The sequence below is a fragment of the Centropristis striata genome, chromosome 16, assembly GCF_030273125.1.
Source record: "Centropristis striata isolate RG_2023a ecotype Rhode Island chromosome 16, C.striata_1.0, whole genome shotgun sequence".
Taxonomy (NCBI): domain Eukaryota; kingdom Metazoa; phylum Chordata; class Actinopteri; order Perciformes; family Serranidae; genus Centropristis; species Centropristis striata.
Window position 1 is genome coordinate 5,115,755 of NC_081532.1, and position 27,387 is coordinate 5,143,141.

The 27,387-nt window shown below is 38.0% G+C and overlaps 1 protein-coding gene across 2 annotated transcripts; it reads right to left on the reverse strand.

Moving 5' to 3' along the window:
* Nucleotides 1–96: 96 nt before the first annotated feature.
* On the reverse strand, nt 97–25,414 carry ptpn21 (protein tyrosine phosphatase non-receptor type 21). 2 transcript variants are annotated; one of them, XM_059353882.1, is made up of 20 exons: nt 25,130–25,414; nt 23,336–23,634; nt 21,713–21,882; nt 20,526–20,623; nt 19,137–19,204; nt 18,975–19,045; nt 18,401–18,488; nt 18,175–18,263; nt 17,580–17,667; nt 17,161–17,240; nt 16,952–17,059; nt 14,531–14,591; nt 13,576–13,657; nt 10,918–12,446; nt 8,822–8,965; nt 6,421–6,639; nt 4,429–4,557; nt 4,098–4,332; nt 2,693–2,853; nt 97–1,108 (listed from the first exon to the last, which is right to left on the reverse strand). In XM_059353882.1, exons 2-20 carry the CDS (start codon nt 23,513–23,515, stop codon nt 980–982), a joined length of 3,729 nt encoding a protein of 1,242 aa, XP_059209865.1. In that variant the 5' UTR covers nt 23,516–23,634; nt 25,130–25,414; the 3' UTR covers nt 97–979. The 2 variants fall into 2 exon arrangements, with proteins under 2 accessions (XP_059209865.1, XP_059209866.1); XM_059353883.1 differs by lacking the exon at nt 16,952–17,059 and having other exon boundaries at nt 25,130–25,413.
* Nucleotides 25,415–27,387: the final 1,973 nt, after the last annotated feature.

Consider the following 27,387-nt stretch of genomic DNA (forward strand, 5'->3'; position numbering starts at 1 on the left):
TTCATATTAGGCAAAAAAATATTCCTTTTTTACTTTACAAGGCAGATGTTTAGGCACTTTGAGCAATATACTTTGTCTCGACAAGATATTTCAAATACAGCACTCAAGAATTGTCATAATAAAAACAGATGAAAAAAGTATGAAAGTAATTTTCCAGTTTTACTCTCAACGTCGTTCTTTTTCTTTGCTCGTCAATAAAATATTTGTAAACCCTGCCGATGCATTTCTACTTCCTGTTAATCCAGTGTTTCTGATGTCTTTTAATAATAGATTTGTTTTTAGCAAAAGGCTTTTTTTTTAACATGAAAATTGACAAATCATGGGGTATATACGGTAAACATCAGCATCATAATCATATTTTTATTAAGTTAAAAGCAGGGGCAAACCCTTGTCTGAACCACCACAGGCCACATGAAGTTAAAATCCATCTGAACTCTGTGATCACACCTTCATACCAGACAACCTGTCTTCAGTCCTACAGAAACATCCTTCATCATCATCATCATCATCATCACAACCAATATTTAGCAAACAGCAAATCCAAAACACATTTATTTTAAAAAGTGATCTTCTTCAAAATGAAAATACAACTGTTTTTTCGATACATACATATCTAATAATAATAATAATAATAGATTTTTTTCTGTTAATGCAGCTTAACATTTGTTCATTATGTACAGCAAAGTACTGTAAAAGTGCTGGGCTTTATTAAGCAATAATGTATGTAAAAAATAATATATATAATACTGTTTAGAGGCAGATCATCAAGTCTTTATGCTCCTTCATGTCGTAGCTTTTTTTTTCTTTTCTTGTGCGTCCACACGTCGTTCCTTCAGCTTTAAATCTCCTGATTTAATACTTGACCAAACACCGACTTGCTGCAGTGGACAGATTCAGATTCATACAAGCTGCATCACCACAGCCTCAGCGTGTGACGACGGTGTGAGCTGAAGTGGAGGCGGGCGGACACACGTGAGCTTTATATGAGCCTGGAGTTGCGTAGGTACTGGATGATGACCTTGTAGACGAAGGTGTACTGAGACAAGGTCTGCACCATCATCATCCTCTGTTCACGCAGCTTAGACAGGTATTTGGGGACATTCAGCATCTAGAAAAACAAGACATGGACAAGAAGCGGCGTTTCAGGATTATATCTATCAATCTATCAATTAATCAATCAGACTTTATTTGTAGAGCACTTTTCATACAAGAGAAATGTAACAAAGTGCTTCACATAAAAAGAGGAGATAATAATAATAATAATAATAGTTAAAAAAACATAGAAACAAGCCCCAACCCTCCACCCCTGACCAAGGTTACTATAGTTAACGGAAACTAACGAAATAACGAAAACCAGAATTGAAAAAACTTTTTCGTTAACTGAAATAACAATAAAAACGAGAGTTTAAAAAAAAAAAAAACAATAACTAACTGAAACTGTATTGTGTGGTTACAAAACTAACTAATACTTTTTTTTTTTGACATTTTTACTATAATTTTTTGTCTTAATAAACTTATTGGGGCTGAGATGGATAAGACAAAGGAAATAAAAGCAGCATTTATTGTAACTTATATATATATATATATATATATACACACACACATATATATTTATTTATTATATTTATATATTTTTATATTTTTATATATATATATATATATATATATATATATATATAAATAATAAATATAAATATATATATATTATATAATATATATAACCTCCCTTTTCATCCCTTTTTTGTTGTTTTTTTACTCTATGTTGTCAGACGCGTGGGCCGTGATCCAGCCTGGAGAAAAAAAATCCCTCTTAACTGATGTTGAGATGTGTTTGAACTGGATCTTTTTAAAGCCCGCATAGATTTTGTTGCTTCAGGTTTTGTTGTTTTTGGTTCTGAGCTACTGATTGAGTCTTAGTGAGGAGACTGAAAAGAGTGATTTTTGTAGCGAAGGTGTTACTGTTTTGTCCATGTACAGGTATGTTGTCCATAATGTACACAATGTAAAATTCTGCCCTTATGAATATTTGTAATTGTACAAACTATGTATAGACTGTATCTATTGAACAGAAAAATGGGATGCCATTTGAAAAAAAATGTGTAGAAAATCTTTTCAGCCAAGAATAAATATTTGGAAATAAATTCCTTCAGTTTCTGACTTTACACTAAATCTGTTCTTAAGGAAATTACAGGTGCATCTCAATGAATTATAATATGATAGAAAAGTTTATTTATGTCAGTAATTAAATTCAAAAAGTGGAAATAACACATTATATGGATATATATTATATATATATATATATATATATAAATAGACTAGTAAATAATAGAAAATAAATAAATGTAAAAGAAAAGATAAAAAACAAAAGTAAATAATAATAAGAATTAAAAGTAAAAAAGCTAGATAAAAAAGATTAAGACAACACATAAATAATTAAAAAGTAAAGCATGATAAAATACATATGTAGAAAAATAGACTAATAAATAATAGCAAATAAATAAATAAATAAAAGAGAAGATGTTGTAACACTAAGACGCATGAAAAATATTTAAAAATGGTTAAAGTAAAAGCCAGTCTTCAGGGAGGCTGTTCCACAGACGTGGACCACAGTTCTAACTTTTGGTATTATTAAAAACTATAATATAGAGCAGACGAGGTCGTGAGGTTTAGTAGCCGCTCTGAGAGACCTTACCTCATTGTGCTCCAGACAGGCGATCATGACCTCAGACAGGATGACCACACCGGTCCGGCCCACTCCGGCGCTGCAGTGGACCAGCACCGGCAGGTTGGTGTTCTTTGGGTCGCTGATGCTGTTGGTGTGTCTCCTCACAGACTGGATCTCCTCCAGGTAGGCTGGAAATGATGACAACACTCACTTGAGACTGGATTAGGTACTCAATACAATAAAATAAAGGAGTTTCAGCACAAAGATTAGGGACATTCATCTCTCCTGCAGCTTAGGGACATTGTTTTTTTTACATTTTTCAATCATTTTGGCTGTGTTAATGCATTTGGCATACATTTTGACAAAATGTATGTACAAACATAGAAACATCAGTGTGTAAATGAGGGGTTGAATTTCCCCATTGTGGCACTAATAAGGGATATTATATGCATTATGTACTGAGGCCTTTCTATAAACATCCTGCCCTCCGCATTGTGACATTTTCCCAGCATTAAATTCACTCTCTCCTTTTGTTGAGTCAGAACTCAAAAGCCTTACTTTTTGTATAAAATCCTACTTTTGAGATTTTTTTTATTTTAAATTTTAGCGCAGTAAATTATATCTTATATATATATATATATATATATATATATATCTTATATGTATTATAATCTTAATTATATGTATTATAATCTTAATATTAATAATAAGTATATAATAAACTGTGCAGCCAAAATAAAGACAGGGCCAAAAACTACCCCATTTAAACCCATTTCAAATTTTCGATCCCTAATTTTTTTTTATTTTTTCTTAAAAGTGGCATTATATATACAAACAGGTTTAAAAAGTGGAATATTAACGAGTATTTCTGACAAAAGGAAGTTTTTTTTAAAGGATGTACAAGGATTAAATTTTCTTTTCAAGACTTCTGAAAGATCATCTTCACTAGTTGTCTTGACTTAATTTCCTTGAAAACAGATATGCAGTCATGTAAAAAATTGTTTTCTTCACTTTATTGCTTATTTTAATGCCTGATACAACCAAAGGTACATTTGCTTGGACAAATATAATGATAACAACAAAAATAGCTGATAGGAGTTTAATTTAAGAGCTGATATCTAGACATTTTCCAAGGTTTTCATGATAATGATTATTGAAGAAACCCATGGAAAATGTCTAGATATCAGTTCTTAAATGAAACTCTTATCAGCTATTTTTGTTGTTATCATTATATTTGTCCAAACTAATGTACCTTTAGTTGTACCAGACATTAAAATGAACAAGAAAATTAATAAAAAGGGATGTCTAATAAGTTTTTCTATGACTGTAGTGTCATAGCACCTTGTGGAGTGAATGTCGCTATCGGTCATATTTTCAGTCTAACAAGTCGACGATGACCCTAAAAGGACAAACGGACACAGATCCCACTCACTGAGGAAGCCTTTGAAGTCCTCAGGACACCCGTGGTCGGGCCAGTCTGTGTACTGCAGGTGCCAGACGGTCCTCTCTTGTCCCGTCAGGAGGTGTTTAATCTTCAGGCCTGTGGTGGCGTAGCAGCCCGACTCCGTGCGGAACCGTGTTGTGATCTTGAAGCGGCCGTACGTCACCGTGTTGTGGCGTGAGCCGAGTCTGGGCCAATAACGGAAGCTCTTCTCCCGCCCGCTCTCCTGTAACGGAGCAGATGACGCAGAAAGGTAAGTCCCGGTAATGAGGAATAAAAAAAAATAAAAAAATGTGGTGCGGTGTATATTAAATCAACGCACCTCTTCGGCGGTGACCATGGCGATGATGGAAACGCCTTGTTCCCACACCATCTGCCAGAAGTCGGGACATGTGTTGGTCAGAGGACCCTGCGTGGCGATGTAGCTCCACTCCTGCCCACCTACTGTTATCTAACGAGACAGAGATTCATGGAGCTCATCAGTAATTACTGCAGTCACAACTCAGAGACGAGGAGTTCTTCTATTGTGTCAGAGACTTGTGGCACAGTGTTAGTGGTAACAAAAGGAGCTGCTGACCATAATGCACAATTTCAGCTGCATTGGAATAGTTACAGCTCATTTGTTGGGATGCAACACATTGGGTTTTACAAATCATTTAGCAGATTGCCAGTGCCATAGTTTTTTTTTAAAACCAAATTGCAGAGAACATCAGGTCTCTCCCGGAGAGAATTAATGTATTATAATGCCATCTGTTCCAACATGGCCCACTGGCAGATAGAAACAAAAAAGAAAGTGCTTTTCAAAATGTACACAACTACTACTTAGGGCAGGGATGGGCAACTTAAATGCTGCAGGGGGCCACAGTTTTTCATGGACACTACCACAGGGCCACATATAGGACCGTGCACTTAACTAGATATGATGAAACTGCAATTTTAAATATGTTAACAGTGCAGTAACTTAACATATTTCATGCTCAAATGCATGTATAACAGCATAAATAGGAATACAGAAGGTAAGAAGCAAATAAAAAATAACCACTTACTGTGATTTCTTTTTTTTTTTTTAACAGCAGACCAACATTAATTGCAAGAAGTAATTTTGTGCATTTTTACACTGCACTTTTAATATTTCATGCTCAAATGCATGTAGTTGTACTGAGGGCCGCTTCAAGTGAGGGTGCGGGCTGTATGTGGCCCCCGGGCCTCCAGTTGCCCATCCCTGACTTAGGGTATGTAAAAACAGTTAAATGTAAATGTAATGTAAAAACAAAGAGCATCTTTGTTATCTGTTTTGGCACTTATATAAATCCTCCATACTGCAGACAGGTTTCTGTCATCTTATAGTCAATAGTCATATTGGCAGAAATGCTCATCTCTGTCCGATGCCAATATTTAATTTAAAAACCTTTATCTTCCAATTCCAATGACGTCCTGATATCGTCATGCAGCCCTAAATTTGTCTAAACCATTGTTGCTTTGATCTGCTTCTCACATGTCTGCCATCTTTAATCTTAAATCACTGAAGTACCACTTTAAGTATACATTCAAAGCAGGCCATTTTTATTTCAAAGTGCTTCCATTGTTTTGAAATGGCAGTCATGCACTGATAGTATTTTGCTGCATGTCAAATTCTGTGTTAACTCAAAAATGTTTAGGTTTTCTGACGTGTTTGAGAAGCAGTCTGTTATGAAAAAGTGTTCCATCCAAACATACACAACATTGTCTTCCTCTAGGAAATAATAACTACACTACATGCATTTGAGCATGAAATCTTAAAAGTTCAGTGTGAAAATGCACAAAATTACTGCTTTTCATGCACCGATAAAAAATAAATCACGGTAAGTGGTTATTTTTTATTTGCTTCAAACCTTTTTTATTCCTTTTTTATACTGTTAAACATGCATTTGTGCATGAAATATGTTAAGCTACTGCACTGTAAACATATTTAAAATTGCAGTTTCACCATATCTGGTTAAGTGCACACTCCTATATGTGGCCCTGTGGTAGTGAACATGAAAAATTGTGGCCCCCTGCAGCCTTTTAAGTTGCCCATCCCTGATTTAGGCCTTCGCATTGTGATGCATGTCAGATTTTTCCATCATTACTCAACACTACATTCTCAGAAAACAACCATTAGGAAAAAAAAGGAGTCGTGGTTTTACTGATGACAAAGCCATCATAAGCCCCGTCATCGTCATCCAAACATTTTTTCCGAGTGTGTAGGTGTTCTGTCATCTTGGTTATGAAACAAAATCATGTTGAAGTGATTTGCCAGGAGAGGAGCGTTATGATGCATCTCTGCAGCACTTACTTTAATATGTGACGCGTTGATGTAACCAGTGTTGTTCTCTTTAGTGGGAACCAGCTCCACTCGGGTGTCATCGTAGGGCAGGACGTCCTGGAAGCGGTTCTTGTCTCCGCTCTCTGGCAGCTGGGCGATGGTCCACTCTCCTCCTGGACGCCGCTTTGGGATACTCTCGTACTCTTTCAGCAGCTCTCCTCTCTCCATGTGCTGCTCCAGCACTTTACACTAACACAAACACAAACAAGGAACCCGTAAATAAATCACTGCCATCATGGATAGGGTTGTCAAAAGTATTGATACTAAAACGTTGTATCCGGATACGATATTCATTTTCAAAAGTATCGACACAGTGTCAGTATACATAAGCATAGAGTTAATAAGTTTACATAAATGTTGGTGACTGAAAAGTGTTATTTTCTCTCTTGAAGTTCCAGAATGGCTAGTGTCATTTACTTTATTGTTATGTGTTTAAAAGCATAGCCAATAAAGGAACACTTAAATTAAGTTTTTTTTTTTTTATCAAGCTTGCCTAATATTGTGCACAGCATACAACCTCAAAATACTGTTCTAATTGTTATTGTTTATTGTATTTATTTATTTTTTGCACTACCTCAGACCTGAAGCTTGTTATCATAGTTGCAGTTTCTTTTTGCACAACATTTTTTATTATATATATTTAACCTGTGGTTCTGTTAATTTTTACATGTTGCATTTTTCTTGTAAATAAAAATATTTCGGTTAAATTTTGGGGTCTTTGTTTTTATCCTTGTGGTATCAAAAATGGTATCGAATATTTTCCCGAGTATCGGTATCGAGTTGAACATTTTAGTATCGTGACAACCCTAATCATGGATGAACCGTTACTGACCCATAAACATATTTAACATTAGCGCAAATTAATTCAATTGTATCAATACACAAATTAAGTAGTAAGATTCACACTTTACCTTCTATTCAGTGCTTCAGTGCTTTTACTTTCCATTACTGTAGTTTTACTTTCCATTTCTACATAAATATAATGAGTCGGGCAAGAAGAAAAGTGATACATGTTTCCCAAATTTACAATTGTGGAATTCTGTGCATGATGAATAGACAGATGCACCAGAAAATGGATTTATACAATAAAATAAGAAGCATGTAAACCATGGGTCTCAAACTCGCGGCCTGTGGGCCAATTGTGGCCCTCGTGACAATATTCCAGGCTGGTCTATTACCGTGTTGTGTGTGGAAGGTCCCTTTAATTACTTTTTAGTAATTTTGTGTCTTTTTTTAAATAATTGTGTGTCTTTTTTAATAATTGTGTGTCTTTTTTTGGTGATTCTGTGTTTTTTTTTGGTCATTTTGTGTCTTCTTTGGTAATTTTGTGTCTTTTTGTGGTCATTTTGATCCTGCCTCCAGTGGCCCCCAGGTAATTTGAGTTTGAGACCCCTGATGTAAACAAATACCATGTGTAGAAGTAAACATTCTATAAACTACCATTTTGAAATATATACTGACAAACAGGGTTAATGCAGCTTTTAAAAAGTAAAATTCAAGCCCTTTCAAGGTACTTAAACCAAAGACTTCCAGACTCTCAAAGCCTTTATCACATCTAAATTGTTATGAGAATGCAATTGTGAAAAAACAATATTCCCACAACAATCAATGTATATTGTTACTGTACAGCTCTTCATTTTAACTTTGTATGTTTTGTTTGTTGTGTGATGCCAGGAGACAACAACAAATATGACAACCGGATTGTTTCATTTCAAATATTGAAAGTTTTTTGGTTTACATGAATACTTGTGCAAATGAAACACCAGGTGATGTGAAAAATTAAGCATTTTTCAAGGAGTATATTGAAATCCAATTATATTCCTGACCTTCAAACACATAAAGATTATAATTAAGCACTTTCCAAACTTTCGAGACTTTGCTCGAGCCCTGAACCTGTGTCATTAGTTGGCATTTCTTGTGTGTATGAGACATTTGGGAATACACCCTGAGCTCACAGATAACCTCTCATTAGCGCTGACAGCTTTATTGGAGGAAGAGACTTCTTTTTTAATGCGTCTGGAATTTATTTTAACTGTAAAAACAACACGCATCAAGATTTACTAGGCTGACCAGTTCAGCTGTGCGTTAATGTCTGCTCCATGAATAGACTTTCTCCTTCATGCACCCTGCATAACAAAGCGTCACCTACAAGGACGTTTTAATACCAGCACAACCAGCATCTCCTGCTTATGAGTTTTGTTTTTTTTAGACAAAGTCATTAACAACGGACAGACAACATGTAACAGACGTCACGTATCTCTTGAGTTGCCATTGCCTCAACTCAACATTTACATTTGTTCTTGCCTTGCAAACCCGCCTGTCAAAGAACAAACCACTGACAAAATACAAAAGTGAAAAAAAAGTGTCCTACCCTCTCGTCATTAGAGGCTCTTTCAGGCTCATCCTTGAGCTCTTCGTGCATCGGCTGCTGCCTGGACACTGACAGGCCGTTGAGATGGGCCATCTTCAGAGGGCCCATCTTCTTCACCTCTAACCTCGGTCCTTTCTTCATGCCCTGGTGTGACATCAAGAGTAGAGACGGAGGAGAATGAGAATGATTGTGTGTGTGAGTCTCGTCGTCAGGGAGTAAGTATACAAGAGGGGAGGAACAGCACCGCCTCGCTGGGTGTTTACTCAGTGAATGTCACCTGTCCGGTTCTCAGAGGTAGTCCAACAGCATTTTTCAATAAGTGTCAAAGTTTGTTTGCGTCATTCATGGCTGGCTGTACATGCAAACTCATGTGATCTTCATATCAACCATAGACAAACAAGAAAAAAACAAGGGCCTCAAACCAACTATTACCAAAGAAATTAGACATTAAAACCTGGAGTGTGATTTAATGTTCTATGTATATATTTATTGTTGGGGTGCACCGATTGCAATTTTCTGGCCGATAATCGATTTTTTGAAAGCCTGACCTGACGATTCCGATTTTTTTATAACTTACAGCATAAACCTTCGATGTTCAGTATTTTTCTTAACAAATAAAGGAAATTACAATGTCTGAGGTAGTTAATAAAATATTGAACTTAAAATAAATAGCAACAATTTACAGGTCAAACTAACAAAAGAACTGCAACCATAAATAAAGTGTCCTGAGTTTTTGGTTTCGTTATAGTGAAACAAGAACAAATGCCCAAATGCAACAGCTTTGTGGCTATTCAAATGTTAAAATATTAATCTAAAAATAACCTGCAACAGCTTACATTCTACAAAAAATAAAGTGCACTTTCAGACCTTTGCGGAGGTAGAGAAGATCGATAGATAAGATCGGTTTGACGTAAAAGAATCGGCCGATCGCAGATCCCGCAAAATTAAGGAAATCAGTGCAGATCAATCGGTGCACCCCTAATTTCATGTCTATATCAACAATTTTGTAAAATTCATAGACTGTATAAAAATAGGCCGATACCTATTAGAGGTCGACCGATATATCGGGCCGATATTTGCATTTTTTACTTGTATCGGCCGATACGTGCGTGCGTTTGCCAATCAAATCAATTAATCAAATCAATAAGCCCATTTCACTGAGCCAACACCAGGCAAGGCTCAGTGCAACATCTGCCATTCTCTGGTGAGCTGCTGCTGATACCGGAAAAAAGAAAAACACATGACATATGTTGATCATCTGAAGCGCCACCACCTCCAGGCCTAGAACAACATACACATTGTTTGCTATCCAACTGTTAATATATTTGTTTGTTTTGTTAATAAATGTTTCTTCTTTGTTTAAGTTGAAACTTGTGTAACATTTGTTATCATTGTGTCATTTTTATCATGTAAATGGAAGGAGAAAAGGCAATATCGGCTTCAGGAATCGGCCCCAAAACAATCGGTGGCATATATTAGGGATCGGTTAAGACTGATGTCAAAATAATCGGTATAGGCCTTAAAAAACCTGTATCGGTAGACCACTAATACCTATACCCATATTTAAAATCACACTTTTAATGATAGCTGATGTTTTTATACTTCTTTATTTTGTTTTTGTTGTTATGTACTAGCCTCTTTGTGCCAGGGAACCAAAGAAATCTCCATTATTTAAATGACTGTTATTTGAGTCTGATCTAAAATAAATAAATAAATAAAAAAAAAGGCACAAAATGATGCAACACATTAGATAAACAACAACCACCGCCATAGATGAATGCCAACTTGTTTGCCAATAAGCTGATAGCTGACAACAAGGTAAATATTGGATCATTGATGTTCGGTTGATGTATATATTGGTGTATCCCATAAATGCAAAATTTGAAATCATGAAAAAAAGGTCAAAATGAGAAAAAAAGTCGAAGTCACAAAAAAAAGTCATTATATATAATATGTGCTGAAAACATTAACTAGCTGCTAAGTAATGAATACTGCTTTCATGCACATTTAAAGACTAAAGCATCTAAAACTCTTCAAAGGACAAATGTGATTCTGTACTGTGCTATTCATGTATTTCAACAGGGAACGGGACTCACCGGAGGGGGCAAACCTTCTACAGTTTTCTTCCCGGGAGGCACATCAGACACAGGCCTCTTCTTGAAGTCTTTCTTTGTCTTCTGCTTGGCCTGTCCACTCAAGTCTCCCTCCGACACTGAGGGCATAATCCTGGGCTGTCGTAAGTCTGACAGCAGATAGAGAGGCTCGCCCTCCTGGATCAGGGGGTGAACCTTGTAAGTCAACGAGCTGGTTATAGACGGGTCGAGAGAGGAGCCTATGGGGTACGCGGGGGGCGGCTCTTTGGGCGTCTGCTGCTGAGACGTGAGAGAAGAGAGAGACGTCAAGCTGTGGTGCTGCTGGGACGGCTGCTCACAAACCGCCGCTGCCATCGCGTCCTGAGAAAGCGGCGTGTGGCGTCCGCTGTCGTCCTCAAACTCCTCTTCTTCGCCGCTGCTGTGAACCAGCATGGTGGCGTCCGACAGGGACTTTTTGTGTCCGTACTGCACGTCCTCCTTAATCTCGCCCCTGTCCTCCGTCTTTGCACGCTCCAGAAACACGTTGAGCTGAGAGCCCTGAGAGCGGCCGCCGTGCAGGGCCGGCGGGGGCGTGGCGGTTTCGGCCGCCGAAGAAGACACGGTCCGCTCTTTGACCCTCATCCCCTCGAAGCTGTGTGCCAACCCGGCGATCTCGATGGAGTTCCGCTTTTGCAGGTGGTACGGGTGTCTCTGCGGGGGTCCGCTGAAAAGAGGCTCCGACACCTCTTGTAAAGAGTGGGCGACGGGGAGGCTGTCCTCTTGGAAAGTCTGGACCGAGTGATGCACGCGCCTGGTGATAATCAGGTCTGGGTTGCTGCTGCTGACGTAGAGGTGGCGCGACAGGTCGGGCGTGCTGTTGGCGGGCCGAGGGTGGGCGTACGGGTAAGGTGGAGGTGGGCGGTACACTTGTGTTCTCATGATGTTCGGGGCTGGATACTCCTGGGCCTGTTGTAACTGGACATTAGTGAGCTCTGGGACACTGACCGCCCCCACCACGGGCCTCCTCTCTGTGGGGTAGGGGTACGGAGAGGGGCTGTGGAAGCTGGAGCCCAGGTGGAAGGGATAGTGGTGGTGCTGGGCAGCTCCACCATGCTCCCCTCTGATCTCCGGCTGGCTGTAAACTAGAGGGTCCGGCCTGCTGTAGGCGTACGAGTTCCCAATGTTCAGGTTCCTCATGGAGTGGCTCTGCCGGTGCTCTTGAGACAAGAGCATCCCTCCCCCCGCTCCACGGTTCTTCTGACGCATCACTGTCTCGTAATCGGGAGTTGCGCGGTAGGAAGGTGGGATGAGAGCGCTGTGGCGGTGCGTGGGGACGTAGTCGGGCCTGGTGATGTCACTAGTGATGGAGGGGTTGGAGGACATGGGTGAGGGCTGGTGGTAGTGCTGAGGGTTGGTGAGAGAGCTGGTGCTGTGGGCGCTGTACACGCTGCCGTTACGTAAACGCCCTCCGCTGTTGTATTCCATCGGGGAGCAGTCCAGGCTGGTCTGGGAGTGGTAGTAGTAACCGTTCTGACTGTTCATGTACAGGTTGTCTGGGAGAATTACACACAAAGAGATAAAACATTAGCATTTAATTGACAGTTAGGCCTGTCACGAAAATTACTATATCAACCAAAAAAGGATGGGTTAAATGCAGAAGTTGAATTTCCCCATTGTGGGATTAATAAAGTAATCTTCTTCTTCTAACTTATCGTTCAATATATAAAAATAGACACGATTGTTTTTTCTGGACTTGATATATCGTTGTTTATATACTTTTTTGTGTTGTGTTATAGGATTGTGCAAATGTTTGACAGGCAGTACAAATTGCTGAAAAAACTATATTTCCCAAGCAGCAATTTCAGCTGTTTATATGTAATTTATAATTTAATTAAAAATATTTATCTCAGTGCATTTTTTTGGTTAACAAAGCCCGAGAGTCTATTTTATTTGTTTTGATTGTAGTTTAATTATTTATGTTGGGGTTTTTAAACACATTTTTTCATATTTTTAAACATAAACACAAGAACATATATTTTGCCATCATGTCAGTAACAGAGTTAGATAAAATTAAAAAATTAAAAATTAAATTAAATTAAAAAAAAAAAATCCATCTATTTTCAACAGGTAAATTATTTATGTTTTATTTATCTAGGATATTTTAATATTTCTTTTCCACAATTCAATTCCAATGTTTAAAATTCTTGAGATTTAACAATTATTCCAGCTGTTTATATGTAATTTATAATATAATTAAAAACATTCATCTCAGTGCATTTTTTTGGTTAACAGAGCCCGAGAGTCTATTTCATTTGTTTTGATTGTAGTTTAATTTTAAAAGTTTTATTTATCTAGGCCACAATTCAATTCCAATGTTTAAAATTCTTGAAATTTAAAAAATAATTGCTGTTGAAAAGGATGTACTTGGATTATTATGCTCTAATTTCATTATATCAGTGGCATAAAATGGTCCTAAAACAACATCAACGATACTATCGTTTATCGTGACAGTTTCTGGGAAAATATATGGTCTTAAAGTGTTAACGTGACAGGCCTGATGACAGTAGAGGTGAACAAAGTGCAAAGCAAACAAAGAAATGCATCATGTAACAACTTCAAACAGTATCCCATGTGCTTATTTACAGGTTACTAGTTGCAAGCCGCTCTTAATACAGTAGTCACCTTGTGATGATGTGTAAGGCTCTGTGAAATGACCATTGTAGTGCATCTGTGGAGGAGGCATCATGTAGGCCTGAGGCTTTGGCTGTAAATCAACAAAAGAGGGATTCAGTTACGGCTCATATGATCCGAAGACTGTCCGAGAGCAAAGACTTAAATATAACTGTGTGGTGAAACACGCCCATAGATAATGACTTGAATCAGGGTTCGTACACTCTTTCAGTGGTCAAATTCAAGCACTTTCCAAAGACTTTCAAGGTCCATTTTCAAGCTTTTCCAGTACCTTTCAGCAGTTGTAAATGGCATGTTTTAGATGAGTACTTCAATACTAACAGGGGTAATTTCACTTAACCATAACACCAGCAATGGTATTACACTTTTAACAACTAAAAGTAGTTTGCTAATCTCATAAAAAATACTGGTCTGGGAATCTAGGGGCTAGGAGCAAAAGGAAGCTCACAAAAATCATCAACCGGCAGCTGGTGGAACTAAACACGACCCAAACTAGGAGGAAAGCCCCAAAATAGGCTACTTCAGGAGCCCTCACATCCACTAGGAATCAGAAAAACTCCCTTCAGTAAGAAGATACAGGGTAGAGCAACAAGAAACATCTCAGAAACAAGAAGACACAGGCAGAGCGGTCTTCATTTCAGATTATAGGCTATAGGCTATTCAGGTTATTTATTTTTTTCCATTGGAAATGCGGTTATCTATAGTCAGATTGCAACAGAAATACAGTAAGAATTTCAAGCATTTACAAGCACTTAATCCAAAATCCAAGCACTTTTCAAACCTTGAAATTCAACATTAAAATTCAAGCATTTTCAAGGATTTCAAGCACCCGTACCAACCCTGTTGAATACATATCATGTGCTGCAATGCAAGCCAGAAAATCATCAGGGAATTATGCAAGCACACAAAATGTGAAAAGTGGGTTTGGAGTGAACGTAGACATTACCAGAGACAATCTTGTCGAGGATCTCCGTCTGACTGGGTTGACGACTGCAGGCTGGGTTTGGCTGGAGGGAAAACAAACGGCGGTCAAAAACCACGACCTGACTCCTTCTTTCTATCTACTAAATCATGCTCCAGACAATCTCTCGGGCACAGACACCAAATCTCTGTTGATAAATCTTTTGTTTTTGGCTGAAAAAAAAAAAGTATCTTGCTGCAGTGGTCGATTCCCCAGATCCCTACAGTCGACATGTGGATATCACAGATTTCTGCTCCTATTCCTCTCGAGAAGTCGACTCATGACCTTAATCACAAATCGGTCAAGTTCTGGAGGATCCGCAGTCCTTTTTACAGAAGCTAGAACTCTTCATCTGTCCCTGGAAGATGACGACTGTCTGCCCTTTCATTTATTTTATGTCTGTGCTCTTCGTTTACCTGTCTCCTGTCGTCTTTTTATTTACTTACTTATTTTATGTATAAATAGAAATATATAGTGAATTGCTCACTGTTAATTTGGGGTGGGACTTCTTTTGTTTTGTTTTGTGCTTTGTTGTCTGGTTTGTTTTTGTTTTTTCTAACATTTGTGCTTATAAAAATGAAAAAACAAAAAACAATAAAAAGAGTACTACAAATATAGCTTACTTCATCCTTTAGTCATTTAACTTTAAAACAGACAGCAGACCAGCTCAGGTCCATCAAACTCAAACACATTGCTCAAATCTCTTTTTCGGTACACAATGCAACCTTTTTGCTATAGCACAAGCCTGGTGTAGTGGAGGAGAGTTATGATCCCCTTGCACTTATAAAACAAATAAAACAAAGACGGTTCTTTATGTGGTCCAATAAATAAATAAAATAAAACACCAACTATATTGATTTCTTTTACTTGGATCAAAAGCCACAAGAGTCTAAACCAATTTATCCTTGAGCCAATTTTACACTATTGGCCCATGACAGAGATAATGGGATCTCTCAGTGTCGCTGCATTTGTTTTCTGATATGCAGGGATGTGAAAAATTATTGTTTATCATTATTTAAATGGTCAGCTGTTGAGTGATACTGAACACACACAATGTTTATTTAACTATTTATTTTATTTGTATTTACACTTTGCTTTGAGAAATGGCCGACAATATAATAAATTGCCTTTAAAATGTATAATAATGTTAATATTCTTAAAGGGAATTTAAGAAAGCAGCCTTCTAAGTACCTTTGCAGAGTCTTATTGGTGCACAATCCACATAGAAAGGTCTCTTTTCACTGTAGCTCAAAAATTCGTTATAACTATACAGATCTGGAAAAAAATAAGAGCCCACTCTCACAAATGTTTCTTAAATCAGCATCTCTACATGTACGGCAGCCAGTCTGTTCCAGTGTTTGTTTGATTCCAACACAAGCCTCCTCATTCTATTATTATTATTCGAGGTCTGAAAACACTTCAGCATATTTTTTTGTTATTTTGACCAGTTGTCATTTTCTGCCAATAAATGCTCTAAATGACAATATTTTAATTTCAAATTTGAGAGACATGTTGTCAGCACTTTATAGAATGAAACAAAAATTTTCATTTTACTCAAACGCATACCTATAAATAGAAAAAACAGCAAAACTGATCATTTTGCAGTGGACTCTCAATTTTTTTTCCAGAGCTGTATATTGACTTCTACAGGTGCATACTTTTCAGAGGCCAACATTTCCATATTAAACACACTTTTTAAAATTGGTCTTTTGTAATATTAAAAAAAATTGAGACACTGAATGTTAGGTCTTCATTAAATGTAAGCCATAATTATTATAATTAGAAGAAATTAAGTAAATTAAGACAGGAAATGTTTCATTCTGTGTGTAATGGTTCTATATAATGTGTTATTTCCACTTTTTGAATTGAATTACTGACATAATATTCTAATTCATTGAGATGCACCTGTATATCTTGAGGCTTCACAGGTGCAGATTTGAAGAATAATATGACTACTTTGTGTAAAAAAAGCACTATTTAATTGTAATATACAACTGGAATATACAATAACATTTAATGGAATGAAAGTTGATATAATCAGTTGTGTTATATAAATCTGATTTTATTTAATAGATGCCAGACTCTTGCTTTTTAATTCGAGGTCACCACTTGCCAAATTAATTACTGACATAAATAAACGTTCTATGACATTCTAATTGATTGAGATGCACCTGTCTACCAGTAATCTGATTTTTTTCCCCCTCTAAAATCAGCATCAGTCTCTAAAAATCCCATATCGGCCTGTGTCTAAAAGCCACTACATGCTTGACAACCCAAGGCGCGTTTCAGATATGCAGCAGAGAGCCTGTTTGCTTTGGCACCGCTGGCTAAGCACTCAGAAAGCGATTGGGTGTTGGCACCTGGTTGATAGCAATACAGTAGGTGGTGGCTGATAGTGTTGCTCACCCCTTATTAGAAGGCAGAGAGGGACGAGAGAGCATTGGAAAGCGAGGAAAGGATAGAGTGAGAAGGGACTTCTGGGAGCCCTCAGAAGGCAGGGGGTCGCACTCCTCTCTGAAGAGAGAGGAGGGTAGAAGTGAGGAGACACATGCACCAGACGACAAGGAACAAAGACACAGGAACTAGGCCAGACGTGTAAAAAAGGAAACACTTACAGGCTACTCTTGTTAATCTTATAAAACTTGAGTCTGGCCAGACACATCCGGCAAACATATTTGGAGGTTTCCATGTCTTCCTGCACAAAAAAAAAAAAAGAGAAGAAAAACCATTAGCTGGTGGTAGTACAGAGGTGTTGTTTGCTCAGTTATCTCAAAGCAAAGCCATTCCTGTGTATGCCCTCAAATACTTCTACGTAGAGTTCCGGCTGATGGTATGTGACTTAATGACCCTCGCATGCAAAACAACATACCCAGTTAGAGCCACACCCGCACACAAACATAGGTGCATTGTTCAGACGAGCTGATGGTAAGCTTCACCGCAGCAGCAATTTGTAATTGAGTTAAATCCAATAAGAGACTAAAATGTCCCAGGGGATGGGTAGAGAGGTGAAGGTGCAACAGCAGCAGAGACTTACGGTCTGGAACTGGACAGTCTCCTCTCTGTTGGTGAGCTCCAGGACAAAGAAGGACCTGTTGTGACTCATGTTGTTAATTTCATTCCACCTACACAGCCAATTAAAGCACGGTGGCAGAGAGACAGAGGGGGGGAAAAAACACATGATGTAATGGCAGTCAAAAACCTCGCAGCCTTTTTAAAAAGAGACTGTGGAACTGATTTAACAATGCACAGTAAAGAAACACACAGACATGAGAGCCGACCACAAAGGTATCTAAAAGCCATAATGGTATGTAGATTGACACAGCTCAGCCAAAGAATGTAAGAATGTACAATTACTCACTACTTATCAGTTACTCTCACAGTCTACCTGACTCATTTCCTCTTGGGCCACATTCAAATCCAGAAAGCATTGAGGAACATTACAGGAGACAACCTCACCTAAGAATAGCTGTGTTGTGCTAGGAAACTCAATCTATGCTGACAGAATCTCCTGATTCAATAAATTTACCAGACAGAGCTTTTTTTTAACTTTATATTGAGAGGTAGATTCAGCACTTTTAGGCATTGCTGTAATAGTCGAACAAACATTCTTGAATTTGTTTTTATCTTACCTAAATAAAAGAAGCGGTCTGCCATTTTTATGCTTGACAAAGATGCCATCGAGGCAGGAGCCCATGGAAACGTCCGTGCCTGTGCTGTCCTGTTTAGATGAAAGGAGATGGTTAAAAAAAAAAAAAAAAATCAAAACAGTCTATAGGTCCATATAGAAAATATGCAGCCTACAAGTTCAGATTCTGGTAAGTCAACATCTGGACAAGCTGGAATACATAAACGTACCTTGGCTTGATAGGTTTCCTGGCCATAGCCCTCCATTTTTTCCACCTCCTGCATGTACAGCATCTCTGCCTCTGGGGCTGATAAACCCCTGGAAAAGACAAAAATGGCAACAAAAACAGCTGTCAAAAAAAAACTAACCTTCAAAAAACATGAAAACAGGACAACTAACAAGCACAGCACTTGAGTAGCAAATAAAAAGGGGATATATGGGAGAGATGGGAAATAGCAATCTTTGGAATAAATGTGGGTAAAAAGGTTTTTTTATTTTTTATTATTCATACTGTGCACTTGTAAATCACAGGATCTGGCTTATATACTGCAAATAATAAAAATTATCAGTAGGAATCTCTAGGCACATTCCAATTAAATTCCAATTCGGAGGGCTACGATGCAACCATGACCGATAATCAATGCATCTTGATGGATAACATTTTTATGTGATACATAATTAAATAAACAGAGGGATAGATGCACATGACTGTGTTTTTTGTGCTGTATGTAAAGGTGTTTGTCTATTGTCCATTGTCTATCCTCACACAGAACAGGCAGGCTGATGCTGAGAACAGCTGCTCACCTGAATGACTGATAGTGAAGAGCCACTTTCTGAGTGGCCTCTTCCAGCACTCGCTCATCCTGAATCCAGTCCTGCAGAGACAGAGTCAGGATTGATATAATGCAAACAGCACAGGACAGATACATTTTTCACACGTTGACCATAAAAAAATGAAATTCTTACAATAGGAAACAGAGCAAACTTCTGGAGGAACTCCTGGGAATCATATCGATTGAAGTCTCCAAAGTCAGCTATGGATAAAAACAGATGCACTAAATGAGTGAACACAGCAAGGCATACTCTGCATGACACAGCTCTCTGAATAAACTCTATTACATGTCTATTTCTGCATTTGGTACAAGGCAACATACATTCAAGAATTGCAGAATGGTGTAATGCCTTTTTGGAAAGCTGCAGTGCATGATGACAAGATGAACTAATTTTAGGAGAGGAGGGGCCCGTTTATTAAGAAAAGGAATTGCTTCAGCGTCTGAAAACGTAGCGGTCCAAAACTGTGACCAGCTCCAGGCTGCCTGCTGGCAACATTTACAACTATGCTGGGTATCCCAGGCATCAGCACTGCTCAAAAGCTACAACTGCCCTTCGCTCCAAAATACCCCAGCCAGGGACAGAAAATAGGAACTACACATTGACACATTTACAGCACAAAGTTTGCATGAAAACTTAGACAGTGACTTGATGTTAAAAGGAACTTGCAAGCAGTTTAATAGGGTTTTTCTTCTAATGCACCTTCTGTATTGCATGCTGGTCACTCATTTCAACATGGCTGCAGCAGTAAGTGATCTCAGCTGCTCTGCTATGCTAACACCCAGGCCAGTAAGTTGCAGTGCCTGATATAACTTTGCCAGCAGCTTCTGAGATTCTTCTGGCTGGGCAAATGTTGGCAGGACATGTCAGGGCCAAAGCTCATGTAAGGGGAGTTCCCATCCACACACAAACACCCCACTGACCAATTTAATAGGCTGGTTTAGGTTTAATTGTGCCTCTTAAGTGTTGCCTATTACAAATGACATGAAAATGTCCTTATAAACTCTTTGATAACTGGTTGAACAGAGGTTTTAGACAAACTACTGTGATTGGCAGATACCTAAAACAAAGAAAAAAATTTGGTTTTGCAAGTCAAATTTATGAAATTCCAACCTAAAGAACCACTTTTCTCGCTGTGCTTTGAGAAGAAACCAAGTTGTGAATGCAAAAACAATCTTTCTCATGCACTGATGGAGATTAAAAGGCAACTGTTAGAGAATCAATAGGCTTACTGGAGTTTACTAACACCCTAACCCTTGCAAAGTTGCAGTTTGGATGAAAAACAATGTACTGACACAAGTCCAGAAATCATTAAAAAATAATTCTAATGTTTCCAGTATAATTTTGTAAATGTGGGCAGCAGCTTAATGTTTCCACAGCCAATATCATGATTTTATGGACAATTGCTGTGTAATTGCACCACTAATTACTTTGCATGGGATTAAAGCTGTCACTGCAGAAGATTTATGCCAAGAAACACCAGGCTTATCAAACTAAAGTTTCTGTTGCACACATTCATATTACCTTGCACTGCCAGGCTAGCTAAACGAATAGCTTGTTCTAGTGAGCATGAGATCCTGCCCTCGAGAACATCCTTCTTCAGCTGCAGGTAATACTGATATCTGTGGAGAAAGAAAGGGTTAGTCAGACAAGCAGCCAGCAACCAAATATGGCAATTGGTTCAGCTGAAAAGACATTACAGAGCAAACGTTCTTAAATGTAGTAACACTAAAATATGTAAACATATTTAAAGGAATAACACTTGATATCGCTCTCTTTGGATTTAAGTATTGAAAGAGAGGGATGGTAAAAAAGACATCTCTATGGAGTGGCATTTGCTTTATCAACTTATTGCCCTGTAGGGTGATTCTCATGAACATGGTGCAGCTCATAGCAAAAATCCAAGAGCATTGAATACATATTTTCTTTGACCCTTTATAACATAAACAATCTAAAGTCACTGTTTAATATGAATGTATAATGTATTTGAAAAAATTTAAGGTATTTTCTGACATTTTTAGAGAAACTGTGAGCAAAATTCATTACCGTAACACATTTTTAAATAAAAAAACAACGAAAGGTTTTTTTTTCTTTGGCAAGCACTTAAATATGCTCAAGGGTAGCTGGTAGCACCAACATGTATTTTATTAAAATATACACATATTTTAATGCTAACAATTCTATCATTACCGTAACATTTAACCATTTCACCATCAATTTTCATTCAGATTTTGTTCTTTATACATTGTTAAAAACAATCATGTTTGATTATATTCTGTTAAATTATACATTTTGAAACAAATGTATTTTTATAAAGTTTATTAAATATTTTTTGTATGTAAGTGTGAGGGAAGCCATGACATTTTTATCTGGACGCATTACGGTAATGAATTTGTGAATCAAAAATATGTTTAAAAATATAGAAAATATTATTTTAGCACAAAACAATGAATTGTGCCTCATTATGGCTATATTGTTCATTCATATAAAAGTGAAATATATTTAGTTTAATAAAGTATGTCCTTATAATCTTCGCAGACAGAACTTAGACTGGCTTCAGGAGAATCACCCTGTAGGCCACATAAACCCGGCCAAAGCCTATTTACAAAAAAACACAAACAAAAAAACACAAATTTCATAAATGAAATTCTTAACGATTTGAATGCTTAGCGGCTGAGACAAGTCCCCTCGTGCCACTGATGGAACATCACCTTGTGATCTCCTGTTGCAGTTGGGTGACACTGGGTATGTAAAACACGACTCCAAAGTAAACGGTGGGCTCCAGCCCGTACTTGTCCAGCTGCTTTTTCAGCGGCTTTTCCAAGTCAATCCATCTCTGCTGGTTCTGCTTGTTGAAGTACCACAGGCTGAAGTACGTTATCTAACAAGTAAAGAAAGCAAGCACAAACGTTACACCTGACCCACACTGCTGTGATCAAGGACGACTTGAATAACTTGCACTTTAATTTAGTTTTTACTATCCATAATAAACTAGAAGAAAAACACACTTTGCAACACATACATTACACAAACTTTAGAACATTATGTGTCTGCTTGAGTTCAGTATCAAGTCACTTTTAGTCACTTTTCATCTCCATCGCATTTAAAACACATGTAGACCTGAAAACTCAGACATTACAATCTTCTCTAGATTTATAGGTTGTTGGCACTCCATGTTCAGTCTTGTGACTGACTGAACATCCCACAATGAACACTGGTAAGAAAAGTAGCCCCTATGGGCTTCCTGTTTACCAGAGATAATTGAGCTGAAAGAGACTTATTGTGATTTGTTGCCACTCTCTAACCACAACTATAAAATAGCTTGCCAACATAATGGTCTTACTGTTAACTAACTATGAGTAAACATTGCATAAACATTTTTCCAGTGTACTTATTCTATAATAATATCAAATTATAACGACATGGAGCATTAAAGATAAGCACAAAAAGGAGATTATATCTGACCAACAAGGCTGATTTAAAAGATTTTTTAATGCAGGACCTATTAACATATGTGCACCTCACACACTTAGTAGTAGTTGGAGGGTGAACTTTGGTTGTTTAATCACCGAAAACAAGTATCAGTACTTTTTAAATAATTTAATAAATCAATTACAGTAAGAGAACCTGCGTAGCCAAAGTCTGACTGTTTTTAATGTCACATGGGGTTGTTTGTTCTATCATGTGGTCCTCAAACAATGCAGTTATGACTCTCTGCATACAAGAAAATCTCTTAAATGAGGGTGGAGGCCTGTCACTTGCACTGCCAGCCAGACCAATGCCAAAAGAAGCCTTGCTACATTATGCAGCACAATAACAGACACTGTCATATGGTGCAAGTTCTTAAGCCAGCCTGCGTGTATATCAAGCGGTCTCTACTGTTGCTCTGAGGTGCAACTGGAAATGACAGCATCTCTTTCAGCTCCTGACCAACAGGTGGTTCTCACTGTGTGACCATAGTGACCAAATGCAGACATGAAGCTCGGTACATTATTCAGTACTGACTCAGAACTACGATTTCGGCCATATTGTACATGCTGTTTGGTAGCTTGTACTTCTGTTGTGATGTTTGCTAATCTGCATTTAATTACACATGAATGTAGAGTATGTGATGGACACATTCCTTTGTTGTGTCAGAATCAGGTCAGATATTTTAAGAGAATGCATTATATGAGTAATCAATGACAAACTGGTTATCTCGGTTTCTGTTGTCTTGCTCACCAGTTCCTAGTAAGAATGTGACCAAAAGATAACCTTGTTCTCGTGGCGAGTCTCAAAAAGTCTTTAAGGGTGAAAACAATCAGCATTTGTGCTGCATAAAAACACATACATACCTCTCTTAACTCCAGTCTCTGAGCAACTGCCTCCAAACATTCCTGCCCGGTGCTCTCCACCGAAAGTGTAAACTCAACAAACTCTCCATTGAGCAGCTGAATCCGAGTGACAAGACAGCTCTTGCTTGAAACAGTATACCTTCGAGTCCTTTTGAGTTTTAAGCCAAATGGCAAGGGCATGTTTCACACTTCCTCAAGCGGGAGGTCTTCACTTAGTCCATAGAAATCTTTCTCCTTGCTGTCCCCTCGAAAATGGTGTAAATCTTACAAGTCATGAGGGTCATCATCAATAGGCAGATCTGAAAAAGTGAGACAGGAAGCGTATTATTATAGGTCCAAAATGCTACTACATTCACATGAAAGGCTAGCAGAAGAATGCAAATTAGAAAAGGAGGGATGCAAGACAGGGTGAATCACAAATCTAGTGGTCAGACTCATCACAGGAGGAAGTTACGATACTTTTATAAAATCCTGCCCCCTGGTCAGTCACCCTGGAACAGATGCCAGACAGACCAGACAAACACAAGACTTATAGTAAAGTAATCCTCTTAAATGCGGCATTTTGTTTTAAATAACCTCACTTGGAGATCTCAGAGTTGCCACCAAAGTGTCACTATTTCTTTAAAAGTCAGGTAGCTAAGACTCTAAAAAACAATTTAAAGTATGTATATGTGCTTATAGCAATGGCATTTATTATAGCGTCCCACTGTTAAAATAATCGCCTAAGTCATTTTTTGTCAATTTTTTTTTTTTTTTGCCTAAATCATCTCCTCATGAAACCGGCCACCTATGGTAAAATCACCTACATCCTCAGTTGATCAGATCATGTGATTTCACCCCTTTAAGATAATGGCCTATGTCAAGTGTGTGACTTAAGCAGATTCATTATGCCTAAGTCAAAATAAAATGTGACTTTGACTTTTGAATTTTTTGAACATGCCTTTGTGACTTAAGCAAGATATGGTAACACTTTATTTTGAAGGTGTCTACATAAGAGTGACTTGAGCGTGTCATAAACATGACATGGTATGTGTAATGAACATTAATGACACTCTGAAGTAACATTAATGCTCATGATACTTGTCATGTCATGTTTCTGACAGGCTTGTGTGACTCTTATGAAGACACCATTAAAATAAAGTGTTACCATATCTTGCTTAAGTCACAAAGGCATGTTCAAAAAATTGCTTAAGTCATTTATTTCTCTTAAGTTACATCATTTACACACAGTGTTATTACTATGCCAATAGCCATCCTTTGTTACATCCTTTTGAGTGAAATGATCAATAAATGTCATATGTTACACTTTTGGTGAAGTTTTTTTGTGTTTCCTGCAAAAAAAAATGAGTTAGGCGATTATTTTAACAGGGTGACGATAGGCTACTTAATATGTGTAATAAACATAGTCTGTAATACAACTGTTTCCCAAGATTGTGGTCAGATAAAGCCCATTCCAGTGATTAGTCTGATCCAAACACACAACACATCAAAATCGCTGCAGCTTCTTTCCATCTCATAACATGCATCCATTTTATTACAATTCACCTACGTTATAACCAAACCAACTTACTTAAATTCCAAATAACTTTGTTTAAATTACTAGACAGTTCCCGGACTAACTTGGTACGTTCCATTTGTAGTTTTTATTAACTCCTTTACTTGAACCGTTAACTACAACTAGCTTTAAATTAGCCATTATGCTATCGTGCTAACTTATTCTCCAGCAAATAGACGACACCCTTGGGAAGCTGACGTCGCCGGTAAATATTTGGGGCAAAAAGGTTTTAAAGTTACCGTTAGCCACCGGAGGCAACTTAGTGTCCAGCTAGGATTCAGTCCTGGGTGCTTCCGCCATCAATGTCAACGGTTTATCCCACTTGTTTCAAGATATTTATCTAAAATATAGACAGTCCATTAGTGTGTAGTTTGTTTGTGGATCAGCCATGCCTCTTAGTCCAACAGTTCACTCAAGTTCCAAGCGTGTTTCGCTTCCTGGGATTGGAAGAGCAACAAGCGTATATCGTCTACATCCGCGGCTCAAAGGCCCTCGTGACTATGCTTCAGCAGTTGATAAATCACCAAATTATATTTTAAAAAATTGCCTTTTCAATAATTACGTATAAAATATATAATTCGTCGCACTTTTTTGACCAGGCGCAATGCAAAATGCATTATAGTGCCCCCGTGGCGGAGGGATACATGGAGGTTTTCAGGGCCATGACATCAGACAGCTGGAATGCCGAGCGGTGAAAATGCCAGAATTGGGACAGCTGCCTGGAGCTGCTGCTGCTGACCTGCCTGTTTACCTTTTACATCCACTGACAGCTGGAATCGCAAACACAGAATATTATTGTGCAAAGAGATTTAACAGTGCACAACTATAAATGCTTGCAAAATAAATGGCTCAACTTAAAATCCCCCAAATTCACCCTAAACCCATGGCCGATATTGTAAAAACCTGAACTCTGGAGTCCATAAAACCACCTGCACATTACTTCTTCATGACGTGAAGAAATAAAAATGAAGCAAGGTCGAGTCTTGCCATCAGTATCCCTCTGAAGTTTTGGCTTGAAAGTCCATACCAGATTTTTTTTGATGATATTTGGCCAAGTAAAACTGGAGATAATGTCAAATATATTTAGTATAAAAATATAGAATTAGTTATTATCCTCATTTTGCCTGTTATATGTTATATTTGCAACCTGTGTTCATATTTGCAACATGTACATTTCTGTGTGTGAAACATAATTTTCAATATCAGATTTTATGTTTTTCTTTGTTTCTTTTGGGTTTAAAATTTTGATCAAGTAAGTCAAAGTTAAAAATGAATTATCAGGACATATAGGTGAGGTTGCGCTGAAAAAACTGACACCAACATGGCATGGTAAAGATTTTTAACAGATTTTTTTTAACGGACATAATAGCCCAAGATTTCAGAGGGTTAACCAATTGGATTCAGACAAGTATAATGATTGGTAAACAGATGATAATGAGAAAGTGGAAAGATGCAGAGGGCCCGGTATTTCAAGACTGGCTTACAGATTTAGGCAAAGTAGCTGCTTTTGAAAGGATATCCTGTAGTATAACAAATGATATTGATAAATATAATGAGAAATGGGGAATGTGAATCTGAATATAGGGATCTGATAAAAGCCTTCAGTGACTGGAGTCAAAAGAACTATCTCCTACTGAACACCTCAAAGACTAAGGAAATGATCATAGATTTCTGCAGGTTCCTTCAGCCAGTGAATACCTGTGGGGTGGACATGGAGGTGGTGCCAAGTTCTAAGTATCTAGGTGTATACCTGGATAATAAGTTGGACTGGTCCCTAAACACAGACGCTCTCTACAAAAAGGGGCAGCGCCGCCTCTTTTTCTTAAGGAAGCTCAGATCTCTTGACATCGATGCTACAGATGTTTTATCAGTCTGTGGTGGTAGTGTGTTGTTTTATGCTGCAGTCTGCTGGGGAGGCAGCATCACACACAGAGATGCAAGGCAGTTGGACAGACTGGTCTAAAGAGCTGGTTCTGTGGTTGGAGCCAGGTTGCACACACTGTCAAGATATTCGAGGCCATCTTGAAATACCCGGATCATCCGCTACACAAAACCTTTATGGACCAAAAAAACAGCAGGATGCAGGACGGAGAGATTCAAAAGATCCTTCTCTCCTAAAGCCATCAGGCTGTCTCATTCTAACAGAGATTCTACCAGACTTAATGAATTTCCCCTCGGGGATGAATAAAGTAATTTTGATCTGATTTGATTGATTTTGTTTTTAAAACTATATTCTTTACAGGGTAGCTAGAGTGTATCTGCATACACTGATCTGCATATGGGCTGTTCTTGGGGGACTGGCATGGAAATGAAGGTGGAGGCAGACTGGGTTCTGTTTACTGGAAGACTACCTGCAGACAGTGAATTTCACATGGGAAAATGAATAGACATGCACTAGTGTGGTGGTTGTCTCCTGTTAAGACAGTTTAACTAATTGAGCATGGACTAATTTTACCTGTCTTGGACTTCTTATGTATCTAGCTGACAGCTTTAGTTA

Bases quoted from the DNA above. Each gene is read 5' to 3' on its own strand.
- ptpn21 (XM_059353882.1), bottom strand. From the start codon at position 23,515: ATGCCCTTGCCATTTGGCTTAAAACTCAAAAGGACTCGAAGGTATACT. The intron at 21,883-23,335 runs GTATGTATGTGT...TTTACTTGTTAG, and splicing joins AGAGACTGGAGTTAAGAGAG to ATAACGTACTTCAGCCTGTG. The intron at 14,592-16,951 runs GTGAGCAACACT...TTTTCCCTCCAG, and splicing joins TCTCTGCCTTCTAATAAGGG to CCAAACCCAGCCTGCAGTCG.